Below are 19318 nucleotides of genomic sequence, written 5' to 3'. Positions count from 1 at the left end.
CTAGTAAAACCGGAAATATACAGGGGGGCTAATAATTCAGATTTTAAATGTACAATTTTGAGCAAAGTAATCACATATCTGCAACAGACGCCGTTTCTTTTGGCACTCACCGGCTGACCGCTTACCTCAGTGTGGAGGGCTTTTCCGCCACAACCAGTTTGTGCAGTTAGCTCGTTGTGTACGTCGGCAGACTTAAAAACGCAGAGTGGAGTTGACCCAGATGACAACGACCGGGTTCGAGTACGGGGAAAAGCGGTTTCAGAAATCAGGTAAGACAAAAACAGAATCCAAAAAATAAAACAAACAAGTGAACAACAGGGTGAGAATTTGGTAAAATCCAAAAACATGGTAAAAATCAGAAAAGGCCTTTTTTTTTCTGGACGGCTTTTGCAAACCGTCATTTGGAGGAGGAGGATGGGTCAGTCGGTCGTCCAGTCAATCATTCAGTCATTTAGCCGGTCGACAGCGGCCTCTGGTGGGTTCACGCGAGAACAGCGCGGGTGCGAACGGCACTCGCAAAAGACATATGAGATGCGAAAAAGCGCACACATCACCCTCTCGCGGATTCGTGAAAACAAAAACTTCAAAAATACGTACCTCCTGAGATGTATTTCGTCGTATCCAGAAATGTCCATGGGACTACGTTTTCAGAATGAGCCTGAGTTGCTTATTTCCGTATGGACGGCGTTTCTTCTATTACCAGTTTGTCCAGGGGCTCGTGGCCTACGTCAGAGGATTTGACACGCAGAGCAGAGTTGACCATGACAATTGGGTTCGAGTCTGGCGACGAACAGTTTCAGAAAGTGGGTAAGGGGCTAACCACACCGAACACGCTTTTACGTTCCAAAAGTGCTCGGCACACCACACTGCCTTTTTGTTGACAAGAAAAGAGAACTTTTATTGTCACTAGGCAACGACTGAATCAGCTGTGTATTGTGCGTGGGTGTTGCTGTAGATATTGGTATAATTTTAATTATAATAATCAATTGGTCCTTTTGAAAACACTATTGATTGGGTTTAGGGAAGGAGGAGGGTGGGTCAGTTGATCCGTCAGTCAGTCAGTCAAGATCTGAAAAAGCGTACACAGCGGTCTCTGGTGCATTCGAGAAAACAAAAACTGCAAAAAAAAAACATTGCTCCTGGGAACTATTTGTTGCTCTCCAGAAATGCATATAGGGGTACGTTTTCAGAATGAGTCTGGGCTGCATTTCTGGGCCACCATTTCCACGCACACTCTGTCTGACTGTTGTGTTGTTTATCGACAGACACAAGGGCGCATTAGGTTAGCTTTGTGTGATTTATGGGCTGCATCAGTCAGAGATAATGACTTGTCGTCTCTCAGAGAGACCTTCAGTCCCCGGAGAGAGACACACATTCACAGAAAGGCCGCATTAACTGTCCCAGGTGTCCTGCTTAATGGCTCAGGCCGTCTCTCTGTCATTAGTCACTGATGTTTATTTATTGGCACCTTCTGGACTGAAACATCCAGCATTCATCTGGCAAAATAAGTTATTTTTATTGCCTTTAAATATAAATAACTAAACATAAATATATAAGAGGCTTAGGAAAATGCTAATTTTAATGTATTGTCTTAATTTAGAAACAGGCTGAAGCACAGGCACTTTTATAGCTCCCTAAACTTTGTTATAGTTCTCATTATTTCCCTAAAGTAGCTAATGTATCTGAACATACATTAATGTTCAGAGGTTTTTTCAGAAAACTTACCATCTGAACTCTGAAACTCTGAAATCCAAACATTTACGTAATTTGCATATATTACCATATATCAGATTTCCCCATGGGTCTTTAGTGCTGTATTGTGTTAGCAGATTCGGATTGAATTTATTGGCATATTGGAGATGGTCTTTGGGGATAAAGAGCGCTCTCTTGAATGAAACACTAAATGGACACTAATCTCTCTCATGTCTATAATTAGCAGATGCTTTTTGTCCAAAGCAACATAAAGTACAACTGCTGGTGCTTTTCTCTAGAGAAATCCAAGGTTAAGTGCCTTCCGGCGGCTCTATCTGTCTATATCTGTCTGGAGTTTGATGTCAGTTGTAGATGTTAATTGAACTGTCTACTTATGTTGGCAGTGTGTGCGCTCTCTGATTGTTGTGGTTTATACTGTAACATATTTAGTTTGAAGCTTTTGGATTTATAAAAGTGAAAACAAGAAACTCACTTTTCTGCTTTATTGTTTTACATTTTATTTTCTCTCATGCTCTTTTTTTAATGATCTAGGCGCAAAGTCTAAAGCTCATGGCGCAAAAGCATCAAGGGCATTTCTGAATCCACTTTTGCTATTTCAGCGCATGGTCTAACAGGGTTGTGCTTATTCTCTTAATGAGTTATAGGTGTGTTTTGAGCATAACATGTATTAAATCAATCAGAATCTTATTTCCAATTCCCTTTAAGAGTCAGTTGGGTTGTGCCGTGAAGCAATTTGCTATTTAAATGGTGGACTTTGTAAGTGTAAAAACGGAACACTTCTCTAGCAAGAAAACAGTTAAACAGAGCATCTGCAGCGTGAGGATAAAGAACGAGCCTCCTCTATTCAGCCTCTTTACTTTCTCCAACCCAGGCTCATTCTGAAAACGTAGTCCCGTGGACGTTTCTGGAGACCATGAAAAACGTCCCGGGAGGTACCTATTTTTGCAGTTTTTGTTTTTCGCAAATCCGCAAGCCGATGTGTGTGCCTTTTCATATCTCGAATGTCTCGAGTGTGAACCGTTCTCGCGTAAATCCATCCATCCGACTATCCATCTGATTGACTGTATGGCTGAATAATTGACTGGGCGACCGGCCAATCGACTGACCCACCCTCATCCTTCCCTGAACCCAACCAATTTTACCGAATGTCCCGCCCACCCACTTACCCTAAACCCAACCGATGATTTTACAAAAGCCGTCCAGAAAAAGAAAAGCCCTCGTCTGTTTTTTTACCATGTTTTCAGATTTTCACTGCATTCATAACCCTGTTTATTCGCTCGTTGATTTTATTTTTTGGATTCTGTTTTTGTCTTACCTGATTTCTGGGACCGCTCTTTCCTGGACTCGAACCCGGTCACCATGGTCAACTCCTTTCTGTATCTCAAGCCCGCTAACGTACACGACGAGCTAACCGGACAAACTGGTTGCAGCGGGAAAGCCCTCCACACGGAGGTAAGCGGTCAGTCGGTAAGCGTTTAAAGGAACGGCGTCACACCGCCCTGCAGCATTCGCTTAAAAAAATTAAATGCAGCCATACGCACCTCTGGCTACATAATTCGCAGTCTCCAGAAACGTCCGCGGGACTACGTTTTCAGAATGAGGCTGTGTTGACTTTCTCTGTACTTTACTTTTAATTTTTATTCCTTTATATCCGTGGAGTAAGGAAACAATGTTGTACGCTCTCCACTGAAAACATCCTTTAGTCTACATATTTAATTTTGTTAGTTAAGTGTAAAGATTTGTTTCAAAACTATTTCTAAATTCAGTAGTAATTTCCAGCAAGCGATTAAATTAACAATAATAAATTGTCATAAATAAATTGAAAAACAGCTCCCTGAGGTGATGAAGGTATAGAGGCAGTGGTTTTTATAATCATTCATTCATTTTCTTGTGGGCTTAGTCCCTTTATCAATCCGGGGTCGCCACAGCGGAATGAACCGCCAACTTATCCAGCAAGTTTTTTCGCAGCGGATGCCCTTCCAGCCACAACCCATCTCTGGGAAACATCCACACACACATACTCATACACTATGGACAATTTAGCCTACCCAATTCACCTGTACCGCATGTCTTTGGACTGTGGGGGAAACCGGAGCACCCGGAGGAAACCCAAGCGAAGGCAGGGAGAACATGCAAACTCCACACAGAAACGCCAACTGAGCCGAGGTTTGAACCAGTGACCCAGCGACCTTCTTGCTGAGAGGCGACAGCACTACCTACTGCGCCTATGTGAAGATATTTGTGTATCGCTGTACATCCTGTGTGTATTAAGCAATGTGTAATCGTTTTGGATCTGCATATTTGCATAACTTACGCGCTTTGCGCTGGACTTTACACCAGGTTTTAGTTGGTTAATGGCATGGTCTATTTCAGTTCCTCAAAATAACAACGCGCCAACAATGTGCCCTTACAAACTTCCTTTTAAGACCAGCAAGAAGGGGAGCAAAACATGAAAATTTGAGTTGCGCTGGTCTGAAAATAGCAACAAATCACGCCAAACATGTCTTACACCTTATTGCCATGGGAATATGATAGGGCCCTATATCTTGAAGGATATAATTGGTTAGATAAACAGCATAAAATAATATAATAATATATGTATTACCTTTTACAACATGTAAAAAAAGACTCTGATGTTTCTAGAGTGTGGGTGTGACGTTTCAGCTGAAAATACGGCAAAAATGATGTCTATAACTCTTTAAAACTGCACCTTTTAAAGGCTTTGATCTTAATTTAGTGACTGTCGCTTTAAATTTAAATGAGATTGTGATCTTTTCAAAAGAAGGCGGAGCTATGATTGTGTGTCAGCATAGTGGCAGATTTTAAAACAAGACTAATGTCTTATGCTAATGAGGGAAAGATGGTCACTAGTGGGCGGGGCTTTCCCCCTCTGATGACATCATACAAAGGGAGAATGTCAATCAAAGTGTTTCTGAGACTGTTTTTTTATTAAGTGTGATTTTAAATAGTAACATTAATACATTTTTACCATTATACTCTGGTTATATTCACAGACTGCTGCCGCACAACTGTGTTTGAACCCCTTATAAAAGTGATTTTTGCATAATAGCTCCTCTTTAAAAGCTTGAAAGAAACCGCAATGGGAAATATGAATACACACTTGCATGTATTATGAATGACTGTATAAGGTGAAAAGTCACACGTGGATTTGCCGTGTTGTAAGTGTGTGTATCAGTGGTGTCAGACAGCACACATAGGTCAGAAGCAAATATGTATAATATGAGTGTGTGTGTGTGGCCTGGGTGTGTGTTGCGGGATCCTTGATTCAGAAATATTGATTTAATCCAGCGTAATCTCCTCTGATCTGCAGTCGGAGCTGATTAAAAAGATTACAGACTCCTCTTCCCCTCAAACTGCTTTCTTTATTTGCGCTCCATCATCCTGACCTGCAGCTCCAAAGCAAAATCCGTCTTTTTAGGGGACTATGGCAAGACACTTAATAGGGTGTTTAGGCACTAAAGAGAAAAACCTTGAAGGGATGCAGCAGACTCAGGTTAATGCTGTCTATTTAATGTGTGTGTGTGTGTTATATTGTGTCGCTGGATCATAGTGTTTACATAATGCTGAACATATAAATGTGTGTGTCGATGCTTATGTGCTTGTGTTATGTGTTACAGTGCTCAGTATAAATGAGTTCACCGTTTACAGAGGGCTCTTTTACATTCATATTTTTAATAGGATGCCTTACAATATTACATTTGTGTATATACATTAGATTAATCAGTAGCAAAGCTAAAATTGCAGCTAATCTAACAGAAAATAGTGTAAAATCACTGTCTAAAAATGTATATTTTGGAGGAAAATATAAAATAAAATTCGAATAAACAAGAAAAATCAAGAGAAACATACAACTATATTAAATTGTTGCTGTTTTTTGCAATAACTTGTGTATTTAAAAGGCACCTATGATAAAACTCATCTTTTGTAAGCTGTTTGGACAGAACTGTGTGTAGGTATAGTTTGTCCACAGTCATATTGGGGTGATAGAAACACAATAAACCTCCTTTTTTTAATTTCCTGATGTTAAATATAGGATCCAAATCGCTCCCATTTTGGATCGACCGCAGCGTGACGTAGGAGTGCGGTTTCCCCGCCCACAGAATTGATTGACAGCCACATATTAACATGCCTTCGTTGTACCGCGTATAATCAAATCAACAAGACAGGACGTGTACAAGCAACTGGGATGAAAAGATCTGTTCAGCGCTCTGTGATCATCAGTCATCATCAAATGAGTTCAAGAATGAGTTTTACAAGTTTAAAACGTTTTTAAAAACAGTGAATGTGTGTAATGAATTACAGCGATTTTACCATCTTTATCACCACAGCCTTATGTCAGCACAATTATAATCAACCGGTTCAATCCCGGTTTGTGGAAGTTAAATCAGGTTTAATTTGTACATCTACAAAAGAGTCAGGCTTTAAATAGGACATTTTTTTCAGTGTCTCTTTATGCACTGTGTATTTTCGAGAGAGATGCTAATGGTCTAATCCCATGCAATGATCTATGCTATGCTAAGCTAAAAGTGCTCCTGCCAGACGCAGAGATTGGCTGAATGGATTCTTTTCTCATCTGCTTAACATTATGAGAGTTGTAATATGAGCCTATTTCTAAAATATGGAGTGTTTCTTTAAGTCATCTCTACGTGTATATGTCGTCTTCATGGGATGTCTCATGTGTTTGTGTGTTTCAGAATTATCGTCAGTGTATGGCTGGTTTGCTGGTCCCTCCCTATGGTGTTATGGACAGCGGCCCAAACGCTGACAGTAAGTACAAACTCTTGCTTTACGCTTGAGCAACACTCAAACTGTTCAGACTACTTATTTAAAATGAGCTGAAGCATCACATTTCTTGAGATTTTTTTTTGGGACAACAAAAGTGGTCAAGAGTGGTGTGGAAGCATCCATTTTTTACCGTGAACATTCAAAAGAAATATTCAGTTATTTTATTTTCTGCTTAGTCCCTTTATTTATCAGGGGTCACCACAGCGGAATGAACCGCCAACTTATCCGGCATATGTTTTAAACAGCAGATTCCAGCTATTCCAGCTTTTTCCAAAAAGTCTAAATATTGAGAAAAACACATTTGAAGTCCAAATTAAGCATTTAGCAATGCACATTACTACTCAACAATGAAGTTTTGATATATTTAGAGTTGGAAATTTACAAAATATCTTTAAAAAGCATGATCTTCACTTCATATAGCAATCATTCTTGGCGTATAAAATAAAAGTCGATCATTTTGCACCAGACAATGTATTGTTGGCTATTTCCACAAATCCTATTTTAGTTCATTCACTGCACACTTTTTTTTACACAGGAATGCCTGACAAAGAGAATCTGAGCAACAGTTCTCCTGGACTATCACCCAAGCACTTAAATAAGGTTTGTTTCTGTCTTTAAAATCTTCTTCTTCACCATGTTCACTCTCCTGTTGGAAGTCGTGAACATCTGATGACTGTTCCCATACATTATGCCATAATATCACCTTTTTTTCACCCTCATGCCATGTACAGTATACGACTTTTATTCTTCAGTGCAATGCAAAGTTAATTTGATTTTAAAAAAAAAACAACATTATTGTGTTAGAGCTTAAACGTTATAAAGCAAAAACAACATTACGCACGCATAATAATACAGCTGTTCAGTGTCAGTTAAATCAGTTGACTGTTGAAATTCTACATTTTTAACCCAACTGATTGAGTTGTTAAATAAAAACTTAATAAAGGTTAAAAAATAAACCAATAAATATAATGCACCAAATATTTTTAACTCAACCATTGGGTTTAATAAGTAACTCAACGTTTTTTAGAGTGCACTTTTTGACAAATGCACCTCAAATGAGTATTTTCTTTGCCAATTATAGGACTTTTATTTTGAACGTTGCCTTTTTTATCACTTGTTTCTCATACAATACTTCAATATGTGCATTATTTATGTCATATTTTTAAAATATGTGCTAGTTTTTGGAAATCCAGTGCTGCTGTAAAATCTGATACAAACGAGCGGCGAAAGAACATGCAAACTACCCACAGAAACGACCGCCGGTCTGTTAAAGGGCCAGAACCGGTGATGTTCTTGCTGTGAGGCAACAGTGCTAACCACTGAGCCACTGTGCCGCCCTATGGAGGGAGAGGTGAAGAGGTAGGGGTGGAAGGGGGGATTCTTCAAATCGAAGATGACTGTAGTGACAACCCTGGCACTTTATAGTGGGTTAGGAATGGCCTAATTGGTGGATCATACATGCTAATGCAGAACCAGCCGTGTTCAATCATAATGACGTGATCCTCTTGAAATTAGTTTATGAATAAACTTCACTTTGTAAATAAACAAAGTCCAAAATGTGTGGCGGAAATGAATTTCCTCTATCTGTCCACCAGAAAAGCTTCTCGATGTCCCTTTCAGACAGTGTGTTTGTCTCACCTGATGAGCAGAGGGACTCTCATTCCCCCGTTTGCGTCAGTTCTGATAAAGCCATATCCTTCCTTCCCACCATCTCAGCATTTGTTTAAACGCAGAAATGAACTCTCGACATCCTCTCTTTCCATTTCTGAATATATCCAGGTGTTCCTGTTCCTCCTGGCTCATTCACCATCCTCCTATCGGTGCGTTTATGGTCATAAGTGCTTGTTTTTGCTTTGTTTTATTCTGTAGGGACGCATCTGAAAATGCTAGGCGGTCAATATCGGGCCTTGTGATTTCCATAATTGCGTTGTTTCATTCACTTAAGTCTGTTTGTGGCAGAATCCGTCTCACTGAATGCTCACGTAATGGAGGAAAAGGGCTTCCTCGAAGTGTGTAGATGATGCTGGAAGACGCGCTGAAACTGATTTGATCTTGGATGAGTTCACGCAGAGTCTGCTGGACCAGTTCCGCTCTGAATTAGCATAGCTTGGCTGGACTGCGGACAGTTTGAGTTATTGAAAGTACAAATGAATTGATTTTGTTAGCTCGCATTGCTAGTTTTGTGGTGAACAATTCATCTGAGCATGTCATTAAGAAAAAACAATAGCTTGCCCTTGTACATCCAGAAGATGCGACTGTTTTTGTTTTTCGTATTGTGACGCAGTTCCTAGAGAAACAGAATATTAAATGAGAAAACAGTGGGCGTGGCTTGATTTTTCTACTGTCAGCTGATTGGATTTAGTAAAGTAGGCGTGTCATTTTGAAAGATGGGGAAAAGAGGCTTCTCAATAGTTCGGATCATTTTACTGACACGGATCTTTGAGTCTCGTTCATCGAGTTGAATGAATCTTTTTTCAAGTCATTACGTTCATTTGGTTCAATTAGCCAAAATATTATTAAAATGTTACGAATTGCTTCCAAATACATCTACAACTGGCCCAAATGGTTGATCACATGACAAATAAGTCATAAATACAATACTATAATGCTGCGTTCACACCAGACGCGGAACGCGCATCAAGCGCGAGTGATTTACATGTTAAGTCAATGCAAACGCGCAAATAGACATCATGCGGCGTGATACGCGCGAATGACGAGAATTGCGCGAATAGCGCGGTGTGCATGACGTGAAGCGCGTGAATGGCGTGGCGAGAATTGAGTGTTTTGCGTGTTTGACACGCTTAATGCGCATTTCGTGCGAATCACTCGAGTTTAAAAATCTGAACTTCAACGGACATTCGCGACGCGTTAACCAATCAGGAGCTTGCTTTTGTGGGGGCGTGATTGTGACGTATCGCCTGTTGTCGGTGTCCCAGGGGAAATCCTCCAGCAGACACAGACAAAAAGTTCATTAAACTGGGCTGGGCTCAGTCAGAAGCACCGCTGAAAACCTCCATCAGCCAGGTTTAGTTTCTGGAGGAGTTTATGAGCTCACAGAGCTGGATGCACCTCCAAAAGGATGTAGTAGTCTCAGACACGGCCCTAAACATATGACGCTGTTAATCATCCTTCATAAAGCACATAAACACTGTTATTTTCTTCATAAAATCCATGTTAGCCATTTAGCTATGAAGCTAGAGTCACGGGGCAGACAGAAGCCCTGCCCATCACGCGAATCCGCGTCTGTTCTGAAGTGAATTTGACACGCGAATGAAGCGGGGTTTGACGCGCGAATGAAGCGAGTAACCTCAAATGTTCACGCGGCTATTTACACGGCTAACCCTAACCCTAACACATTATAAGAAGGAGAAAATAATAATTCAATGTTTACCTGCTCTTTTGTCTATGAAGGTATTGTTGTCTCTTTGCTCAGCTCACCTCTTTATATCTTCAAATGTCAGGGGTTCGTTCACGTTACACTGACAGTCACATTTAATCTTAACCAAAGTACACAGTCTGAGCCAATGGGAGCCATGATCGTTAGTTCACCTTTCAAGTCTTCTGGTTCTTGAGTCATTCGTTCATCACGTGACAGAATGACTCAAACCCGAGGACTCGAGAGATGAACGGTTCAATTCTTTTTCTGGCTCTAAACGCGTATGATTGACTTCTGTCTTTCCGCAATAAATGACTCAAAAGACTTGAAATGGACTATACCACCTGCACAAATGTGCGCATTCGCAAATGAACGAATCACTCCCTGAGAGGACTCGTAGTTCCCGAGTCATATTGAAGATTCGTTCAAATTGAACGAATCTTTCAAGAACGACCCATCACTACTCAATATGCGTTCTTCAGTGGTCCTCGTGTTCTCGTGTAACGTCATCATCAGCTGCCAAAGTTCAGTTCCAATACTCAAGACCGCAATAACAGAGGTACCGTGAAACTTCCCGGATGAGTTCTTGATATCGAGGATGCACCGATGCAGACTTGGCACCGAACTCACTCTGGAAGTCCCAGAAGTCATTGCGACTGGAGATGGGAAGCGCAGCATTTTATTTAGATTTATTATTAAAGTTCAGAGATATCACTTATTTACCTCAGGAGTTTCCCTAAATGAAACGGTAAATATAAACATCACCATGGACATCCTAATAAAGGTATAAACACATTAAGGGTGCTTATTTGCTGAAATTCGTATTAAAATCTGTTTTATTTATATTGTGCAACGTATATTTATAATGTTTTTATGCAGAGTTTATATTGTGAAAAGGGGAAAAACAATAAATCGTTGTATGAATGCTGTAATGTTTAAAAGATATTCCATTAAAAACATGTGAAGGTCACGTGACCATCAGGAAGAACGCAGCATCTCATTTCTCACAGGACGCGTTCCCTGTCCTCGCGGTCTCCTGAATTCGTTCTTCAGAGGACAACTGGCAAGACCGGTCTCCACAAGAACGCAAGTCCGTTCTCTGCGTTCTTGCAATTGAGACACAGGAAGGGTTTGAGGAGAGTTTTTACCATCTAACAGACTTTTCCTGCTCACCATCTCTGTTTGTTCTCAAAGCACTGTCAGTTGGAGGGGCGTGGTTAAGTATGTTAGCCCCGCCCAATACCTCAGACAGACCTAATCTGAGAATTTAACTGAAAACAAACAGGAAGTGCATTTTTAGATTTCAATTAAAGAACACAAGGGCAGACTATCGTTTTTTCCCTAATGATTTGCACAGATTAATTCTTCACCACAAAACTAGCAATATGAGCTAACAAAATCAGTATGGTTAGTTTTGACTTCATGTGTACTTTAATGATGTGTAATAATAATCACGGTGTGGAGTTTGATTATGTGCTCATGAGCTGTTGTAGATGTTCCTCCTGGGTGAGGATGGTGATGAATAATGGAAAAGGTTTGTTATAAATGCAGCACTGGCCTGAGTTCAGTACAGCAGGACAGATAAGCTGTTCCCAGATCAGCCTTCTGCTGACGAAGACTGCCAGATTACATGAATGGTTGTAGAATAGGAAAGGAAAATAGATGGATAATAGTGTAAAAATACACACTGCTTATTGATTTACAACACACAACGTAATGCTAGTCAAGGACTAGCCGGCAGCTAGTTCTCTGCAACTCTCACATATGATTTGTTCAGCGATTCATTTGTTCCCAAACCCCTCCTTAGCATGATGCTAATCTGCGCTGATCGGTCCGAAGACCCAGTCTGTTGTGATTGGTTGACTGCGTTCAGTGTGAGAAAGAGAGAAATGCCATCACGGCTTATTAACATTGTTGAGGTAGTCAGAGTGCAGAGTGTATGTGTGAGCCCAATGCAGGAATGCATTAAAGCAATGCAGTTAAACACCAGCATACTGCTCTATTCTTAACCATAGGTAAAAACAATGGCACATTCAATAATAATGCACACAGTGGGAAAAGCTAAACTATTTTGAATCTTGACCGCCGCATGTGTGTCCTGCTGAAAAATCCAGCTTAAACCAGCCTAGGCTGGTTGGCTGGTTTTTGCTGGTCAACCAGGCTGGTTTAAGAGGGGTTTTGGCCACTTCCAGACTGGTTTCCAGCCATTTCCAGCCTGATCTTAGCTGGTTAGGCTGGGAGATGACCAGCTAAAACCAGCTTGACCAGCCTAGCAGGCTGGGAGCCCAGCCAAAATCAGCTATGTCCAGCTTAAACCAGGCTGGTCAAGCTGGTTTTAGCTGGATTTAGCTGGTAATTTTCCAGCCTGACCAGCTAAGACCAGGCTGGTAATTGCTGGAAACCAGCCTGGAAGTGGCCAAAACCCCTCTAAAACCAGCCTGGTCGACCAGCTAAAACCAGCCAACCAGGCTGGTTTAAACTGGATTTTTTAGCAGGGTGCAGGAAGGGCTGATGGTGGCCATAGCAACGACAAACCGCAGAGGATCGCGAGGTTACAAACGCATTTAAATCCGTAAACAAAGCGGCACTCATCGCGTTTTCAACATAGCTTCAGACACGATATATGAATATAAAGAGTTAACCTGATACAGTACAAAACACATTTCAACTTGCAAGCTAGAGAAAACAAGGAGGCAGCCATTTTAATCGCACTTACTTACACTTGTGAAATGGAGGAAGGAACTGATCAAGAACTGTGCACTGTAAAGTTCCTCTGAAAAAGTCCCATACATGAACAGTCTTTTCTGATCTTTCCTTTAACAAATGACGGACAAATCCCCTGTAGCAGAGTAGATTATTGCCTTAATCACCTGAACGTTCACTCATTAATGTTCACTCATTCATATTTGGAAAAGATCTGGACGAATGACGAATCATTTAAATGACTGTGGGTCAAATCTTTCATTTAAAAAATTCAACATGGTGCACTTTCAGATTTAAACATCAGCTGAATGTTTTCACTCGTTTATAGCCGTGTTACCGGTACAAACCCAATAATCGCAAATCATCTACTTTTGTTTTCCAGAAATCATTCATTGAAAATCCCATCAAAGTTCATCCCAAACCCATTAATCAGGTATCATCATTACATTCGCCCTGTTGTGAGTCTGACAGCTGTCAATCACAGTGATGATTTCTGACATTATATGAGTGTCTGTCTCTGTCTTTTAAGATTGTATGTCTCAACACTCACAAAATGATTGAATTTCTTCAAACTACTTACTTAAAATGAGCTGAGACAACACAATTCTTGAGGTTTTTATATGGGACAACTTAATTGTTTTATGTTCAATCCACTTAAAGTTGTAAAAACTAATAACTTAACTTGATTCTGTCGCATTGCCCCAACACAAATCCATTGTGTGGAACCCAACATTTTTTACAGTGTATATTTGTCTCTCAGGTGCCGTCAGAGAAGATACTTCGGGCAGGAAAAGTGCTACGAAACATCATTTTATCTCGAGCGCCTCATATGATAAGAGACAGGAAATACCACCTGAAGACGTACAGGCGAGTGCAGCCTAACGGTTTCGTTAATGTTCTTTTCATATTGAAATATATAATGACACACACATAGCAACAATGTATCTGCCAGTAAACTGCCAATTGTCAGGGTTGTGCATGTCCTGCCAATCAAAAAAGGGCGAGAAAATGCGTGTGTTTTTGTCCTAGATGATCTTTATCCCACTTATTACACGGCTACTTGCCACAAAATGTAAAAAGGTAGACACAAAACATTGATCTGAGCCGTAATAGTTGACTAATTGTTTTTTAAATGCTAACCTGAAAGAAATGAAAACAGCTGATGGAGTATACACTAACCTGCGCATTATTTAGTCACAAGATGGCGCCAAACAGTCAAACACGCAAAGCTGACAGAAATGATAACCAACCCAAGCTCTTTCTGAAAACATAGTCCCGCGGACGTTTCTGGAGACCGTGATTTATGTAGTCGGAGGTACGTATGGCTGCATTTAATTTTTTTAAGCGAACGCTACAGAGCGGTGTGACGGCGTTCCTCTTTGTGCTCGCCGACTGGCTTATCACCTCTGTGTGGAGGGCTTTCCTGCCACAACCAGTTTGTCCAGTTAAACAGCAGAGAGTTGAGACGCAAAGAGGAGCTGACCACGACGACTGCGACAACCGGGTTCGAGCCCGGAAAAGAGCAGTTGCAGAAATCAGGTAAGACAAAAACAGAATCCAAAAAATAAAGTGAACCAGTTCACAACAGGGTGAGAATGTGGTAAAATCCGAAAACGTGGTAAAAATCAGACGAGGGCTTTTCTTTTTCTGGACGGCTTTTGTAAACCTTTGCTTGGGTTTAGGGAAGCAAGCGGACAGATGGGTCAATCGGTAAAAGTGGTTGGGTTTAGGGAAGAAGAAGGAGGGTGGGTCGGCCGATTGGCCGGTCGCCCAGTCAATCATTCAGTCAGTCAGATAGACGGTCACTCAACAGCGGCCTCCGGAGGGTTTATGCAAGAACAGCGTGGGCGCGAACGGCACTCTCGAGAGACGTTCGAGATGCAAAAAAGCGCACACAGCAGCCTTGCGCGGATTCGCGAAAACAAAAACTGCACAAATAGGCACCTCCCGGGACGTATTTCGTGGTCTCCAGAAACGTCCATGGGACTACGTTTTCAGAATCAGCCTGGGTTGATGTAAACAGCTGATGGAGTATACACTAACCTACGCATTATTCAGTCACAAGACTGTGCCAAACAGTCAAAAATACAAAACGGACAGAAACTAAACTGGCTAAATGTAATATACACTAATCTGCCAAATATTTAATCTCTACATGGTGCCCAACAGTCAAAAACAGTCAAAAACACAAAACGGACAGAAACTAAACTGGCTGAATGGAGTATACACTAACCTGTGCATTATTCTGACACAAGATGGCGCAGTCAAAAATATCAAACAACAAACAAGCAGATACAGATGAGGTCAGTTTCAGCTATTATCTGTGAATAGCTTTGCTATGTCTTGACCGACCAATCAGAATCAAGTATTCCAGACAGCTGTGTAATACATTAGTTTATAATGGCACAGCCCTATCTTGAAAATGTCTCATCTGATTATCTCTGTTGTTCTTGCATGTGTGTGTGTGTGTTGTAGGCGGAGCTGCATCGGCACTGAGCTCGTTGATTGGCTGTTGCAGCACACATCATGTGTTCACTCTCGTGTTCAGGCTGTAGGGATGTGGCAGGTGCTGCTGGAGGAGGGAGTGCTTAACCACGGTAAACCTCATAATACACTAACATACGCCAAAGGTTCAGGGTCAGCACAGTACTGTAGTCAGGGTGCGAATTATACAGTTGAAGTCAGAATTATTAGCCCTCCTGTATTTTATTTTTCTCCAATTTCTGTTTAATGCAGAGCAAATTTTTTTCAACACATTTCTAATCATAATAGTTTTAATAACTCATCTCTAATAACTGTTTCATTTATCTTTGTCATGATGACAGTAAATAATATTTTACTAGAAATACTTCGAGACACTTCTATACAACTTAAAGTGACATTTAACTAGGTTAATTAGGGTAATTAACCGAGTTGAATTGCAAGTATTTGATTAACGATGGTTTGTTCTGTAGACAGTTAAAAAAATATTGCTTAATTGTTAATTTGATTAACAACCTATGAACTGAGAAATACTAATATAATAAAGTTAGATGGCCACCTGAACATCGGGAAGAAGGACGCGGATAACCTATGAACTTTTAAATACTTTATAATAAACAAATAAAGCAAACGGGCGGCAGCTCCTCACAGACACTTCCGTCAAACCGAAAGCAAAAGTAAAACAATATGTCGGGGCCCGGTTCTCTCTCTCCCAGCACTGGCATCTCTCCTCATTTTAGCTTTCAGGGCTCCTCCGTGAGACTCGGGGCAGGGCACTCATCCAGGCAATAGTATCTGGTTGCAGCCTTTATGATGCAAGCTGAGATTGCTTCACTCAGCAATGCAATGTCAGACACAATGCATTCAAATGTAGCGAGTGACGTCACTGTGACGGGTAGTGTTAGGTGAGCCCATTAAAAAGCATTGGATGCAGCCCAGATTGCACTGCACCAGGTCTGCAGCCAGACCCCTTTCCATCCAGGTGTCCCTGATTATGTCACCCACGCCACCTGTCTCGAAAGCCCTCAGGGGTTTCAGCCCAACACGCAACCATCTTCATTCCAGCTGTTCGCTCTTCAGTTTGCGTGAACCTTCACCCTGCTGCTTCACTGACATCAAGTCCTCCAAGCTCATGATGGAGTCAGACACAATATTCATTCTGTCTCCACTGCAGCATGACTTTATATCCTATACTGGACAATATTTCTGTTCAGTGACAAGACTTTTGTCTAAGCAGAGTCAGACCTTACTGTCTTAATTGAATAATTAAAATCAAGGCATGATCAGATTTTATTCTGTAAAATAAGCGTAATCTAGAGGCTTTTACCTTTCATATAAGCCACTTCTGATAGCAAATGATCAACTAGAAGTCAAGTTATTATTTACTGTTCCTAACACTTGGATAGGCGACAAGACTTTTCTCAGGTAATGTATGATTTATCTGTGCTAAATTTAAACAGAAAAGCAGTAATATTCAACTTAATTTGTTTATTTAAATTCAGCCCAGATTAATTTTCTGCAAACACCTTTAAGAAATTGAGTAAACTCAATGCATTTTCAGTGTAGTTGTGATCGTGTGTTTGTTTTCTGCTTGATGTGTTCTGCTGCAGTGGACCAGGAGCCGACTTTCCAAGATAAATATCTGTTTTATCGCTTTCTGGATGACGAAAGTGAGGATTCAGGAATGCCGAGTGAGGAAGACAAGAAGGAGAGTGACGAAGAGCTGCAGGACACGCTTCTGCTGCTGTCTCAGATCGGCCCTGATGCTCATCTGCGGATGATCCTGCGCAAACAGTGCGTAACCGAGACCTTTTTTAAATGTCCTGGAAGTTTGTTTTTTTTTATTGTGTTTTTACAAAAGTTACAGTACATTAAAGCTATTCAATGACAAAGCTATTTTCGTTTTGTTTTGTTTTTTTAACAATTCATACATTTGAAATAGAGACAAATGAACATATTAAAATTATTATAAAAAGGAAATGCATTAAATAAAAAAAATATTAATAATAGTAAGATATAATAAAAAAAATGAGAATAAAATAAAAATAAATTAAATAAATAAAATAAATAAATAAATAAAAAAGGGGGTGGGATTGGGAATTTATGGTTGGAGGAGTACATTAGTCAATACCCACTGGCATACATATGCTGTATAAAGGCAGTGTTTGTACATCAGCACTTACTGTTTGTCCTCCTAAACCTGAACAAACCTCGGTTGGGTTTATCTGTTTCTCTGGATTTAAGCCTAATAAGCACAAAATTAGATCTTTAATCTAAAAAGAAAATATGTCTACACCGTATGTTATTTTTTACTGGAACAATATCTTTAATAATATAAACTGGACTCAAGTTTGGTCTTTACCTCAAAAAATATTGTATTACAAACAAGGCTAAAGAAATATCATTTAAATTACTTCATAGAGTTTAACCCACAGAATTATTTCTACAAAAATTTTTAATTGATATTGAGTTAGAAAGCTGTTTTTGCGAAAGCTTTAATGAAACTATTTCACATTTATTTTGGTCTTGCCAATATACTCGACTATTTTGGATCAATGTTGAAGCTTTTATTGCTCATAATATCTTAAAAACCTTTTCCTTATCTCATAAACATGTGATTTTGGGTTTTTATGTTAAGGGTCGCTCTTTAAAAGATGCTGGTTTTATTATAAATTTTATTTTATTATTATGTAAATTTCACATACATAAATCCAAGTTTTCCAAAAGCAAACCTCTCTTCATGCTGTTAGAAAAAGAGATTCAAATGTATATAAAAGTGATTTCCAAGTCTCAAAATAGAAAAGCAAGTAAAACAATTAATATGTGCTCCTCCTTTAACATTTTTACATGAAATGTTTGTATATATGCATTTCCTGTAAAAAACAAAGAAAAAAAGAAAAGTGCATTACTAACTCTTGTAAATACCTAAAATTGGAAAATGTGCGAAACATATTTGTATGTAATTTGATAATTATGTACCCTCTCCTCTGTTTTTTTCCCCTTCTCCTTTATGTTTTCTCACTTATTTCATTTTTGTTAAGAAATGTAAAGTGGTTGTATTGTATTGTATAAGAAAACTGTACATGCTGGTTCTTGTTAATAAAAAAAAAAAAGAATTATTATATATTTTATATATTTTTATATTTTATAATAATTTTATAATCATATTAAATATGAATTATTAGAGGGTCCCATGTTTTGAAAAATGTTTTGGTTGATCCTCTGAGAAAATATAATTTTTTTTCTGTTTTCAGAAATAGCATCACATCACTAAGCCAAAGTGACAGGTTAGGTGGCGTTGGTGATTTCCACTCCATAAGAATTCTTGCTACAAAGGCAAAGGCGTTATCTATTTCTTTGGCTACATGGATGTCCTCATTTGCTACTCCAAAAATAGCCATTTCTGGATTTGGTTGAATTCTTAAATTGAAGGCTGAGTTTAAAATTTCAAATATTGAAGACCAAAATCGTCTCAGTTGGTCACATGACCAGAACATATGGGTTAGGTCTGCCTTGCATGAGTTGCAGCGATCGCATGTTTCATCTATATTGGGGTGGATTTTAGCCAGTTTGGTTTTGCTGTAGTGAATACGGTAAAGAATTTTCATCTGAATCAGATTAAGACGCGCACATAATGAAGTCTTGTTTATAATTTTAACCGCCTCATCCCAAGTTTCTTCAGAAATATGAATTCCTGTGTCCTGGAAGTTTTAATAGTGGCCGCACCAGGACAAAACTTCTTGGAAATGGGAGTATTAGTTGTGCAGTCATTCGTAGCTGATGGCATTATTGTCCTGTTCACCGCAGACCCGGCCAGAGGACGGTCGATGACCTGGAGATCATTTATGAGGAGCTGCTGCACATTAAAGCCTTGTCCCATCTCTCCACCACTGTAAGTCTGCATTATATCAGCTTTAGTGTTTTTGGTAACACTTTACAATAACAGCACATGAATAATGATGTATTAATATGTAAACTAAACATTACTTTATTATGAATTAATGATGAGTTAAGGTATGCACTAATCATGAATTAACTTTAACTACAACATGAGTCACATGAGTTTATCTGTGAATGACGGCTACCTTAATTACTTGTTAGCACATGCTTGTTTGTTAATTAATGTATTAATTATGTTGTGACTTTACTTGGAGGGGCACATCATCATTAACCCATTCTTAACTACTCATGAACTCCTTATGCACGTCCAACTAGTGAGTTTACACTAAATAACAATAG

At 39.7% G+C, this 19318-nt stretch overlaps 1 protein-coding gene across 5 annotated transcripts in view; it reads left to right on the top strand.

Annotated features, from left to right (window-relative positions):
* The window catches only part of rapgef4a (Rap guanine nucleotide exchange factor 4a), an 88146-nt gene that overhangs the window by 37271 nt on the left and 31557 nt on the right, over positions 1–19318 (top strand). For 2 of the 5 annotated variants that reach the window (XM_021478818.3, XM_009304430.5), the window contains 7 exons: positions 6429–6501; positions 7055–7119; positions 12981–13031; positions 13359–13465; positions 15074–15195; positions 16690–16873; positions 18887–18971. In XM_021478818.3, the coding sequence (XP_021334493.1) occupies positions 6429–6501; positions 7055–7119; positions 12981–13031; positions 13359–13465; positions 15074–15195; positions 16690–16873; positions 18887–18971 (687 nt within the window). The remainder of the gene's footprint in view (positions 1–6428; positions 6502–7054; positions 7120–12980; positions 13032–13358; positions 13466–15073; positions 15196–16689; positions 16874–18886; positions 18972–19318) is intronic. The other 3 variants (XM_068223530.2, XM_073912441.1, XM_073912442.1) reach the window with 2 other exon arrangements.

Source organism: Danio rerio, chromosome 9 (assembly GCF_049306965.1).
Source record: "Danio rerio strain Tuebingen ecotype United States chromosome 9, GRCz12tu, whole genome shotgun sequence".
Taxonomy (NCBI): Eukaryota; Metazoa; Chordata; class Actinopteri; order Cypriniformes; family Danionidae; genus Danio; species Danio rerio.
Note: the sequence above shows the minus strand (reverse complement) of the source record. Positions and strands in the feature narration are given on the sequence as shown.